Source organism: Hyposmocoma kahamanoa, unplaced genomic scaffold (genome assembly GCF_003589595.1).
Source record: "Hyposmocoma kahamanoa isolate Upper Pololo Valley unplaced genomic scaffold, ASM358959v1 160, whole genome shotgun sequence".
NCBI lineage: Eukaryota > Metazoa > Arthropoda > Insecta > Lepidoptera > Cosmopterigidae > Hyposmocoma > Hyposmocoma kahamanoa.
Window position 1 is genome coordinate 5,864,679 of NW_020653575.1, and position 13,931 is coordinate 5,878,609.

The 13,931-nt window shown below is 37.9% G+C and overlaps 1 protein-coding gene across 1 annotated transcript in view; it reads left to right on the forward strand.

Annotated features, from left to right (window-relative positions):
• Positions 1–974: 974 nt before the first annotated feature.
• The window catches only part of LOC113225466 (protein I'm not dead yet-like), an 18,500-nt gene continuing 5,543 nt past the window's right edge, over positions 975–13,931 (forward strand). Inside the window, exons 1-11 of the mRNA XM_026457783.1 lie at positions 975–1,109; positions 2,465–2,532; positions 2,603–2,667; positions 2,977–3,037; positions 4,870–4,992; positions 5,338–5,452; positions 5,959–6,020; positions 6,109–6,206; positions 6,290–6,388; positions 11,030–11,223; positions 13,744–13,881. Coding sequence (XP_026313568.1) covers positions 975–1,109; positions 2,465–2,532; positions 2,603–2,667; positions 2,977–3,037; positions 4,870–4,992; positions 5,338–5,452; positions 5,959–6,020; positions 6,109–6,206; positions 6,290–6,388; positions 11,030–11,223; positions 13,744–13,881 — 1,158 coding nt within the window. The remainder of the gene's footprint in view (positions 1,110–2,464; positions 2,533–2,602; positions 2,668–2,976; positions 3,038–4,869; positions 4,993–5,337; positions 5,453–5,958; positions 6,021–6,108; positions 6,207–6,289; positions 6,389–11,029; positions 11,224–13,743; positions 13,882–13,931) is intronic.

Below are 13,931 nucleotides of genomic sequence, written 5' to 3' on the forward strand. Positions count from 1 at the left end.
GAGTAGTGTCGTAGTGAGAACCTATTTTTATTATCTCCAGTGTTAAGTCCTGTATAGTGGCGAACTAGGGGATATTTCAATAAAACTTAGCAAATAGACGTAATTCCACGTACTTTTGAGGTCGGTTTTTTTAGTACTCTGTACCGAGATTATGATGATTCTTTTATGTTGGAAAGAGGCTACCTCAGGTAGTGGTTCGATTTAAATTTGAAAATATTCCACCTCTATGAGTGGCAAACTGGGTGATTAATGACTTTTGAGATCGGTTTTTTTAGTATTCTGTTCAGGTCCGGTCTTGCATGGAGTATTGCAGTCACCTGTGGGATGGCTCAGCGAAATACCAACTAGAGGCTCTTGACTCGATTGATCGCAGAGCCAGAAGGCTTATTGGCGACGATGAGCTCGAATATAAACTTCATAGTTTAGCCCATCGGCGAAAGGTCGCGGGTCTGTCGGTTTTTTACAGATTATACTTCGGAGAGTGTGCCCATGAGCTCCACCAGCTCATTCCATCCGCCCCCTTTTACCATCGGACATCTAGACGAACGGCGGGATATCACCCTCACCTGGTTGATATTCCTTTAAGTCGTACTAAGCGCTTTTCGTCATCTTTTATAATGCGCACAGCCCGTGACTGGAATTCCCTGCCTGCGTCTATTTTTCCGAGTACATACAACCCGAATATTTTCAAGGTGCGATTGAATAGGCATCTCCTGGGCGAGCTCGTACCAACGTAGACCTCATCTTTGCTCTAGGGCTAGGTAGTGGTCAAGAGTTCGTCCATTCTTAATAAAAAAAAAAAAAAAAAAAAAAGAGATTATCGTCAAGTGAGTTTAGGTCAAATGCGCACTTATTTTTAATAACAAAAAAGATGTTGACACTATCTGTACGTATACCGACTAAACCTACTAGCGAGCATGTTCCCTCGAACCGCCAACTCTTTCTATATCCATAAATTATGTGACGTACTTAAAATGTATGCGTTATTTTCTAGGTTAAGTTTCCTACTATTCATCAGCGCCATGTTTATATCAATGTGGGTGTCCAACGGGTTGGCCTGCGGTCTCATGATGCCCATTGTCAAAGCTATACTGATGGAACTTGAACGGGTACTTAATTACTCTTTTGTTTGATATTCTACATTGTACAACTACTAGCCACTAGCGTTGCAACGAATCGTATGTTCGGCCTCTGTCCAAATACCGAATGTTCGATGTTTGAAAACGGTGACCGTCGCCTATGAACGCCTGCAACCCCAGGGGCGTCACGAGCGCTTTGCCAACCCGTTAGGACCCTTCTCAAACCCCTTTAGAAGGACTCAAGATGAGACAACAACCTAATTGTACGTGAGAAGAAGCACCTCTTCTCGACTCGACTCGACCGAATTTTTTTATTTCACTTCAGTTTGATTCACTTGTAAAACGAATTGTATTGGGTAATATGCAAATAATATATACTTAGTACATCTTAAGCGTTTGCATCTTGAGTAAACTATATAATAAGTAGGTGATTTTCATTTGATATCTTACCTTTTTTTATTTATTACAATAATATTTCCTTTGATCTTTTAGATGAAGAAGCAAAAAATTGCGCTTTCGCAAACTTACATTATATGTTCAGCATTAATAGAAGTTACATGATAATTTACTGCGTTTTTCTTGTTTCTTTTGTGTTAATACCTAATATTGATTTAAATCAAATCAAATCAAATCAAATCAAATCATTTATTGTGTACGCACGTCCATAAGGTCTTATTTAACCTTGTTGTGTCTACTACTACTACTACATTTTAATTACAAAATGTCAAATATTAATTTTAATTTTAATTCTTAATTATATTTATGTGATTATTTTGTGGTGGTTAACTATTATTCTATGTTCTTGTCATTTAAGTAATCGCTGACTTTATAATATGCTTTCCCAGTCAATAAATTAAATAATCGCTTTTTAAAATTGGCAGTGTCGTTAGTCTCAAGTATATAATTAGGCAGCTTATTGTATAGTTTTGGCGCCATCGCACAAGTATTATCATGAAAGAGGGTAGTCTTACAGGCAACCAGTTTCAATTTATTGTGTCTTTGTGTACTTTCCACCTTGCTGAAGAGTGTGAGATTTCTCCGAACAAAAAGAACCGTTTCAAATATATATATTGAAGGAACTGTTAATAACTGTTAATGTTAATTATTCGGCCGAATAGCACAAACACATGCCGAATACCGGACAGTAACCGAATATTCGTTGCAACTCTACTAGCTACCTAAATTAATCGACAAAAATAGAGAAAATGGAAAACGGGCCTCAGAGAGGCTATATGCAACATAAATGGTATAATCCTTCTATATCTTATGTTTTGCATTTCAGTAACTTTGTCTTTTAAGATACGAATTTGTGAGAGTAAAGCGACGATATTGGAATTCTAAGCAGAATTTCTGTGCTATTATAGCCCTTATTTATCTGTTCTCAGATGGGCATCTTAGAAATGTATCAAATGGTCGACAAAACCCGTCAGCAATCAAGTAGACATGAACAAAAGTATGCACTTATTTTATTTTCATTAATTTTGAAATGGAAACTTTATTTCGAAATAACCTTTTCTTTTCAGATCACCAAAACCTACAGATTTTACTGTCTTCTATTTTCTAGGAATTGCCTATTCATCTACATTAGGTAAAACAGATCGATACCCCCAATAAACACTAACCCAACTTAATGTTTTGGTCATCTCTGCTATTTCTTTCACATGATGGTTTTTTTTTCGAATTTTGTTTTTTGTTTCTCAATTTTTTTTCACAAAATTCTGGTAGCATAATATGAGTAAATAAAATAAAGCTGTTTACATTTAAAACAGAAAATGACCAAAAGTTTAAATGTGCGCATTGTTCGTTGGAGGTATCGAGATTATCCTAACTTAAAATACATATATCTATACCTACAAAATGTATAAAAGAATAAACGGAAACATTACAAAATTTTCAGGTGGAATAGCAACTTTGTCCGGAAGCAATTCGAATGACGTGTTGAAATATTACTTTGAATCGTAATTATCATCCTACTTTATCATTTGTGCAATAAGTAGTTTAAAATAAGGAGATCTGTGTGCTTTTATGCTATGACGACCTCGGTGGCCCAACGGTTTCACTGTTCGATGAGGGTTCGATTCCCGGTAGGATCAATTTAGAAAATTAAAAGTTAGTTCTGGACTGGGTGTTCAGGGAAGTGCCCCAGAATGAATTCCGTTGCCTTGGTAATCATAGTGTAGGGAGTTCCCTAGTTTGAGACCAGGCAATTGGTGTTGTTATCTGGCACTTTATTTTTTGTAGCAGTAAAGCTCCTTGTGAAAGAGTAAGTCCAGGGAAATACTGCCACCTTTCCTATGACTGCCGTCAAGCAGTGATGTCAGCATTACTGTGTTCCGGTTTTGAAAGATTAGGGTGCTGGTGAAATTACAGGCACATGGGACTTGTCAACTTATGTCTCAGGGTGACGGGCGCCTTGGCAGTGCCTCTCAGATCTTTGCGATTTAAAGCTCTGAATGGCACTGCAACTGTTATGGACAGGCGTAACCACCAGGCACACGACTTGTTCGTCCCGTCATTTAAAATTAAACAAAAATAAGTATATTATTATTATTCTATATAGTCAGAAGGACGTGTCATAAAAGAAAATTGACAAGGAACGTGCCGAAAGCGCGAATTCGGGGAGTCCTTGGTTATTCGATGGGTGACTCTATTTTCTCGTGTTAAGCCTGTAGAGTGAATAGCAACGGGGTCGTCAAAGACTGCCAGAGTTGACGATTGTTGCAACTTTGGAGAGTGTGGTCCCGAAGAGGTGACCCTCGAACCAACACGAGAGGATTGGAATTAAGACAAATAGAATCCAAGTGGCACATATTGATAAAGTAAAAGCTGACCATCATATTTATATTTTCAAAGAAAAATAGCGTCGGTCTGACTGGACTCGAACCAGTGTCTGTTCCCATGCCGGGGCCACCGTTCTTAGCCAACTGAATTACTGAAAGTATTGTCACAAAAAACACACGGATAACCTGATAAGGGCGGCGGGTATCTGATGAATGCACGTCGCGTCCGACCGGGTAATCTGGCAATCTTTGGGGGAGGCCTATGTTCAGCAGTGGACGTCTTCCGGCTGATATAATGATGATGATTGGGACATGAATGGCATGGTGGTAAAACATTGACATATTCAATGTTCAAAGTACGCCTTGTCGTATCTTATTCCCCGTCAATACTTGTACAGAAAGATGTGTGTATATAGGTATGTTGGCGTAAGAAACCCTGTTGTGGGCTCCAGCGCCCTACGTATGCGACGGTGTGACCTCCTTACGTCGTCATCCGAACTTTTTGTATCGTATCATTTTTTCTTTTACTTGTATTTAAATTTGAATTGTTCCATCTTGCTTCGCTTTCTATTTTTTTCGTACCACGGTCACTCCCTGCTCGACCGCCACAGCAGTCGGAGCTGTTTCAAATTCAATCGCGTATAATCGCTAATTATGGTTCTTTACTACGTTTATAATCGTCATTAAATAAGCTAAATCATGTGTAATAGTCTATAACAGTCTACAGTCCTCATGTACCTAAGATTACGTACCTGTAATTCAGTTACTCGGCCCTTTTAGGGGGAAAGTGCCTTATTATCCATCATAAAGTGTAGGGAGTGTTTTATACTATTGTACCTGTTTTTTTTACATTTACTTTTTTATTGTTACAGCCTTTCGTTTTACTTTACTTCTTTAAATAAATTTTGTGGACCGGAAGTTTCTCGTTTCATTGCCGTGAACCCGGTCACGGCTAGTTAGGGCTACAACCCTTTCACGTATGTAACAAATTATTGTTCTATATTTCGCAGATATTTTCCGGATGGCCCAAAACTCGAGTTTCCTCACTTTATGCTGCTAAATTTGCCGGGGGTCCTGCTAATGGAATCATTACTGTACTTATGGCTAAATTTCTTTTTTATGGGAATGTTCAGGTAGGCACCAAAACAAACTAGTCTTTTATTTGGATTCAGAAATCAGAAACTTGCCAATTTTCCAGTAGCATCCACGGACTGCAAGATATAACTATATTTTGCAGTCCTTGGACGTAACTTCCAAATCCATGATTGTCGGTGCTCAAAGACTTAAGGATCTTATGATCTAAACCGCTAATCTGACAACATGATGAGAGTTAGGAGTGTCTGAGTACTGAGTAGGCCTATTTCCTATCATAGACGTCTTCCAGATAATCATGATGATCAAACGGTCGCCTAATGCGAAACTTTCCCTTCGATTACGTTTTGTACCGACTACATAGATAGACAATGCATTGTTTTCAGATCTCAAAGCGATATAGCATTACAAATAGGAATATCTGAGGAGGAAGCGCAATATATACAAACGCTGTTAGCTAATCAGTACATACAGTTGGGACGAATTTCTTTCCATGAAGCTGTGAGTGGTATCCCCTTTAGACCATTAGACACTTACGCATCGAAGAGAATCTTCTGCCCGCCAGCGCCAATCAGCCAGCATGCGTTGCGTCTGCTCTCCCCGTTGCGTCTGCTCTACCCCGGGGTACTCAGGTGGATTCCCGCCTCCCGAAGCCGGTTTTTAGAGCTTTGAAATTTATATCTTACTTCAATTGAAACAGCATAAAATATACATATTGATAAATTTGATATCCTCTGCCATCCGTCCGCCGATTTGCGCTGACCCTTACATTCCTATCCAACCCTATATGTCACACTTTAATTCAGAGCACTTACTTAGGTAGCACGGTATCCCAAAGAGTATTTTGACCACCTATACCAGATTCTTCCACGGCCCTCGATTCTCGAACCTGCTCCTGCCGGTCGGTATTACCGAGTGTTAGAACGTCCAACTGGTCCAAGTCGCATTTAACGAATTCTCGTCCGATTTAAGTTGAAAATATCAATAGATTTTTATTATTTTCCTAGGTGGTAGCAATTGTAGTGTTCCTTGATATCACGTTCGATGCGGTTAGTTTTGCTACTAGAGGGTACGTATCATTTGTATTCACAGATAGAAAAGATGTATTGCGTTTATTTTCCACTGGTAATCCAATTTTTATTAAATTACATTCACAGACATAGTAATGTATCTTCTCCAACAATTGTATTTGTGGTATTATTATATATATTACCAAGAAATATGGAATTCATGAGGTTCTTTCGACGACGGTCAGGTAAATCACAATTACTGAATTTCGCCTGATGAAATCAAAGAGCAAATATAAAATTTACCAATTGCTATTAATTTTTCTTTCAGCCACTTCAGTCAGTCCATTACCGATCAAAGAAACAAACGGGTGTTTGAATTGGGATTTGGTGAGAGATAACATGCTGTGGGAAGTCATTTTTATTATTGGTAAAGTTAATGAAATCAGTAAGCGACACGCCTTACAATTGTAGTGCCACTCAGAGCTTTAATCACAAAGATTTGAGACATAAGTTGACACCTGCATCCTTACCCAGCATCATTACTGCTTGGCGGCAGAAATAAGGTAAGGTGGCAGTACCTACTAACCCGGACGAACTCTTTCACAGGGAACTCTACTGCTCCTAAATTCTTTTGAACAAAGCATCTCGAACAGAACACTCAGGGCTGGGCAAAATACATGCTACATCTTAATTGAAATACAAATTACAAAATACTTCCTTAAATGTATTTAAAATACAAAATACCAAATACTTTCTTGAGGTGTATTTGAAATACAAAATACTTTCATGGGGTGTATTTAAAATACAAAATACAAATACAAATTACAAAATACTTTATTAGTATACTTATCGCGACATGTGGAAACCAACAATTTCCTTCAAAGGATTTCCTTCCACAATACATATCTTGAAAAAGAAGTTTTAAATATTCAGTTTTACCAGAAAAAAACTGTTAAACCAATACAACCATACTTCATTCAGAGCACGAAGTACGTATAATTATTATTAATATTCCTATACATGTCGAATACTGTATATACGTGTAAATGCCATTCATAACATGTTCACAACACAAATTAGTCGCTCACGCGATACGTTATCCCTATCTACTCGGCCTATAAAGGATGCAAATGTGCAATTTAAACCAACCGCAAAATGGCGGCTATAACCCTAGAACCCTGCTACTCTAAGTTATAACCGCGAAAAGATGACTTTGACGTCTTTGACAATACCAGCACTGTTGCCACCTGCAAATGTGCTTGTACTGCATTGAATACGAGTATTTAAGATGTCGTGAGTGTTGTGTGTCGGTGTAGTGAGAACCCTAGTGCACAAATAAGTAATGAAGATAAAGTGCGGGTAGTTAGAAAAACTCGCACAACTAGAAGATGCTGACACCCGCCTCTTCAGTCCTTGCGAGACCATGGACGTTGCAATATGTCCGAAAAGTCGAGGTAAATAAAATATGTTTATACGTGAATAAGTCCCGAATTAAAAATCAAATAATTTCATACTTCATTTTTTGAACGTTCCGCTTTACACAAACGGACGCACGCACGCACGCACGCAGGCACGCACGCACGCAGGCAAGCACGCACGCACGCACGCACGCACGCACACACACGCACTCACACACACACATATACACATACATACATATAATAGATGCTCTTTGCAAAAAAGTGATTGATCACTTGCATTTACTTCGTCATTTACAACGACTTCAATCTAATTACATATATTTTTTGTATGTAGTTCTTCACATATAATACCACCACGAAGGTTGGGGGCTCAGATAGGGGCTCGATTAGGGGGTCCGGTTGGAGGTCGGTTAGGTGTCGGTAGGGGGTCGGTTAAGGTGTCGGTTTGGGGGTCGGTTAGGTGTCGGTAGGGGGTCGGTTAGGGTCCGGTTGGGGGGTCGGTTGGGGACCGGTTAAGTGGTCGGTTGGGGATAGGTAGGGGGTCGGTTAAGGGGTCAGTTAGGGGGTCCACCCCTAAAGGGCCCCTAACCCGCCCCTGACCCACTCCCTAACCAAACCCTTAACCGACCCACTAACCGATCCCCTAACCAGCCCACTAACTGACCCCAACCGGCACCCTAAACGGCCCCCTAACCAACCCCTAACCGACCCCCTAACCGCACCCTAACCTACCCCCTATCTGACCTCCCAACCGACACCCTAAACGATCCCCCAACCGGCCCCCTAGCCTACCCCCTAAACGACCCCCGAACCACCCCCAGCCGACCCCTAACCGACTCCCTAACCGACCCCTTAACTAACCTCCTAACCGACCCCCAACTGACCCCTAACCGACCCTCAACCGGCCCCCTAACCGACCCCCTAACACACCCCAAACCCATCCCCTAACCCATATTCGTGATGACACTTTTACTTGATAGTTTCGGTTTTAATTGTTAGTTTCAATTGTTTCTTAGAACAACTAATAAAATTAATCTAATTGCAATTAAAATCAATTCAATCGAAATCAGTTGCAATTGAATAGATTTTTTAATCTGATTGAAATTTAATTGATTAACGTACTTGTTTCGGCAGTACATATACTAAAATTGGAACGATACAGAATTATACGTAATCTAAAAAATGAATACAGCTATGGAATAGACGAGATACCATCCGCGCTTATAAGGGTATGTGCAGACGAATTGACGTTTCCGTTTTATACGCTTGTCAATCAGTCTTTTGCCGAGGGTGTGTTCCCGGATCTTCTTAAACAATCCCTGATAAAACCGATCCTCAAAAAAGGAAGTAAGTATGATCTGAGTAATTACAGACCGATTGCATTATTGCCCGCGGCTTCGAAAGTATTTGAGAAGGCAATGTGTAGCCGCCTATACTCTTTCTGTGAAAAGTACAATATATTTGATGAGTCGCAGAATGGTTTTCGGAAAAATCGTTCAACTACACTTGCGACTTACAAATTTATGCAAAAGATTCTGGATACACTAAATGAAAAAAGTATGGTATCGGTATCCTATTGGACATGTCAAAGGCATACGATAAAGTTCGGTATGATATCTTACTGGATAAACTTTACGGAATGGGTATACGAGGTGACATTCATAAATGGTTCGCATCCTATTTAGAAAACAGAATCCAGTATGTAGAAATCGAGTATTATAACTATGAGACAGGGGAAATAACTCTGAGCCCCAAAACATGAACAATTCGATACCACAAGGAAGCGTCATTGGGTGCATACTATTCCTGGCTTATATAAATGACCTCCCAAAAGTAATAAACGATTCATGTGTTCTTTTCGCTGACGACATCTCAATATTAACCTCTTGTAAAAATAGTGACCACTTAAATCAAACCCTTCATAATACACTAACTACAATTGTAACATGGATGAATGATCACAATTTAGAAATTAACTTCACAAAAACCAAAATTATAGAATTTAGACCCTATCAAAAACCATCACTAAATATTAATTCTTCGTATAACCAAATACAAATAGAAACCGTCAATACATTTAATTTACTCGGAATAGATATCGATACAAATATAAATTGGAAGCAGCATGTACAAAAAATCACAAAAAAGCTATCTAGTTTTACTTACGCCTTAAAAGAAATAAAGAAGTCAACAAATTTACAAACTGCCCTAAGTGCTTACTATGCGTACGCTTATGCATGGCTATCATACGGCATCATATTGTGGGGCAATAGTACAACTGTAAATGACCTCTTTATTAAACAAAAAAACTGCGTAAGAATACTAGCAAATATATCAAGAACAGAGAGCTGTGAACCATTCTTTAGAAAATACAAAATCTTAACCCTAACATCAATTTACATTTTGGAAGTTTGCAAATTTATAAAAAAGTACCCACAATTTTACACTAAACTGCGAGACGAACCAAGACACCATCCCACAAGATACGGAAATAATCTTGTAACACCGTTCTCAAAATTGGAAATGCATAGATCGAGCCCATATTCAATGTCGATAAAAATATACAACAAACTACCGGAGCATATAAAGCAAGAAAATAAAACAAGTATTTTCATAAATAACTTAAAAAACATTCTTTCTAATAAAACTTACTATACAGTGCAACAATATCTTGATGATAAATTGCTATAGCGTTGATCTGCCTCATTCCTGTTTTGCTGTCCATTATTATCATATCCATATTACAGGATTCATATGTCTTTCATTGTACCTATGTAATAATAATATAACGCACACACTCAACATAGCCCCGCACTAGGGAAACCCTGTGTCGCGGGTGCCATGGACACACACATAGACAACCACAAATTACACCCAAACTCACGAGAGAAATAATTACAGGCCATACAAATATTTCTCCCGGCTCAGGAATCGAACCTGGGACTTCTGCGTGGCAGTCCGGCATGGTAACCGTTCGGCCACGGAGGCAGTTAATGTGAATAAATAAATAAAATGAAGTAGATAACATGTTATATAATGGAGTAAATGCAATGTTATTATGGTCGAATTAAAACTAGTATAACACATAATTGTACAATTAATAATATGTTTATATATATGATAAGAAATATAATAAGAAATTTTGTAATAATAATTATTGCTAAGGCTTGAAATGTAATTAAACCATATTATAAGTTTTTATATTGCTATGCCCTTACAGTATATTACATGTATACGTAATATAGTGTAAAATTTGTATTATTTATATTATGTAAACTGCAATAAATATATTATCATTATCAATGCCCAACACTGATATAAATCTATGCACGTCACAAAATAGGCTGTACATTGAAAAGAAAAAAGTATTTTGTTGAAATGTATTTTGTAACGAAAGTATTTGAAATACAAATTACAAAATACATTACGGTCAGGTATTTGAAATACCAATTACAAAATACATTTTTAGGGAGTAATTGAAATACAAATACAAAATACGTATTTGTATTTTAAATACGTATTTCAAATACAAGTAATTCAAATACTGCCCAGCCCTGAGAACACTATGTTCTGGGCTGCCTGGATTTACAGGATGTTAAGTTAACAAATACACCGAATGACGAATACAAACATGTGGTTATTTCCAGGTTCTAGTAGCATAATCTTCGACAACATGATGATGTCACAAATGGCGAATGAGTTCGAAACATTTCTCCTCTACTTCAAAGAGTGGCCGGTCATGGTTCTGTCTTTGATCGTTATTGTATTATGCAAGACACTTACTGAATTCGCTTCGAATAGTTCTGTCGCCTATTTGATTTTGCCGTGCATTGCTAGATTTGTAAGTAATTCATAAACAACACTTAAAAAACAAAATAACCCCGCTGCCGCTGGACGTCTACACTTTTTGCATTGCTTATTCACATTCTTGTCATTAAATTCCTTTACCCAAACGATCTTCCTTATCCATTATATTTAGCCTATCGATCAGAAACCTTTGCGAATAAGGTTACCGGCTTTCAATACAATTGGGTGTAGATAATATGTAACATCAATACCCACTATTACTACCATTAATTAATTAAATATACCTTATTAATTGCCTGTCTCTTTAATGTTGTAAGAAATTCAAGTCCAGGAGTCTACACTTTTTAACTCGACTCAAAGCCTAAAGTACTCACGAGTGCGTTAACTAGAGTTTGAACAAAACTCAAGTTCGAAAACTTGACTCAAAGCGACTTCCACACTACAAAGTCGCGAGGACGACATCCAGGGTTCAATTTTATTGAACATCTATTAATGCCTAGGAATTAAATAAAAAACAAAAAGTCAATATGGTGATTTATAAAAAAAAGAAGATATAATAATTCATTATATTCCAGTAATTATACCACAGTTTAACACACTACACCAAAACACCGCTCAGGTAGATACTTACCGGACTCGAGCTCGACTGGTTACATAAATATACTCGAGCACTAATGTCGAACTCGAGTCTATTTGGAAACTCGATAGGCTCGTAATACATCGAGCAGTGAGTCTCTGTCTTTACGAGTCGAGTCTTGTGAATTGGAGTCGAGTCCTAAAATGTAGACGGACTCGAGTTTCTTACAACACTATATCTCTTTTTCCGCGATTTTTATTTCGCTGACTTTTGAATATCAGCGTATTTTGATTATCACTACTTACACGTTTCTTACCACAGTAAGTTATTTTTATTTACCTTATATTTCGAAACGGTTACACGTACCCCAGGGCCCGGATTCTCCTAATTATTATGAAATCACTGGTTATTGTAATTCCACTGAGATTAATATAATAATAATAAATAAAGAAGATATAGATTATATCTTCTTTATACAAATCAAAATTAATCTTTTATGCCTTGGGAGAGGCGAAAGTCTAAGATAGATAATAATAACGCACACACTCAACATAGCCCAGCACTAGGGAAACCCTGAGTCGCGGGTGCCATGGACAAACACATAGACAAATTACAACCGAGAGAAATAAATTTAGGCCATACAAATATTTCTCCCGGCCCGAGAATCAAACCTGGGACCTCTACGTGGCAGTCCGGCATGGTAACCGTTCGGCCACGGAGGCAGATTATATTACAATTACTACTATTATTAGAATAAATACAGAATATTTTTTGGAATATACGGAAACGTACACACAGGTCAGTAGTTGGCCTGTCTATATTTCAGTGCAAACGAGAGTTGATATTTATAAGAGCTGTATCGCTAATGCGTTACCAGGAATATATGGCCCTTATTTCGTCTCTATTTCTGGTTATATACTCGATGATTAACACTGACTGGGTCATATGACGACAATAAAATTGCTTGCTGCAGAAGTCAACCGAGTCGATTCGACGTAAATAGCGCGTCGAGGGCTTATTCAGAGTGTAGGCGCGGGCGCAACGATGGGTGCTGGCATCTTACCTTTCACAATTCCGAAACGGCTACGAGCGGGTAGATCCACACGTCAAAATCGTAAACAGACGCTAGATGCTAGACCAAACACTGTGATAGGTACGAGCGGACCGAAGCAATAGATCTACCCGCGCACTGTGAACGCAACGTGCGTCTACATACATGTGATTTACACGCACCCGCGCCCACCGCCACTCAGAATAGGGCCTATTATCGCCTTCATCAATCGAACTCTATAATATGTTTGAATTTTTTGGCGATAAATGTATTTGAAATTGATTTCATGTCTATATGAAACTTAGGTAATAATTGAAAATACAATTTAGTAAAAATTATCATTAGCAATAAGTGTACAAATAATATATATTATAATAATAAAATAAATGTACGAATAATTATATTATAATATATGTTAAAATAATTGTATCATTAGGTTTAAGTTTAAATTGTGCTACGCCCTAACAGGGTATCACATGTAGGTATGTATCTAAGTTTATTAAAATGTGAATTGCAATAAATGAAATGAAATTAAATGTAATTGTAATAAAAATGTTTAATTAATTATAAAAATAATAATTTAACTAATTTTAAGATAAAAATATTGTGTAGTAATTATGTTTATTAATAATTATAGAATCTATAATATAATTAATTATCTAAACTAATTAACTACGTTCAAGCTTGCAATGTATTTAAATTCCATTGTAACTTTGCTACACCCTTACAGGGTACCACATGTATAAGTTTATCATCCATGTGAAATGCAAATAAATGAATATGAATATGAAAACTCGCTTGCCGAAAAGGCGGCAGTTGACTTGATGTAAACAACAAGTCGACTGCAACATAGTCGTAAACATGCCGTAACACTGGATACCGCGGTGTTCCTGTCTGATTTTTTAAAACGCAACCGTATCTTACAGAGCGTACTGGCGAAGGTGAACCCGATCTACATGATGACAGCTGCGACAATTAGCGGCTCGCTACCGTTTAACCTCATCACCGGCACTTCTGCCCATGCTTTCGTCATTGCTTACGTCAACATGCCGCATTATAAAATGGTGAGTAATGTTGTTATATTACTTACTCCATCCTACGGCAACATGCCGCA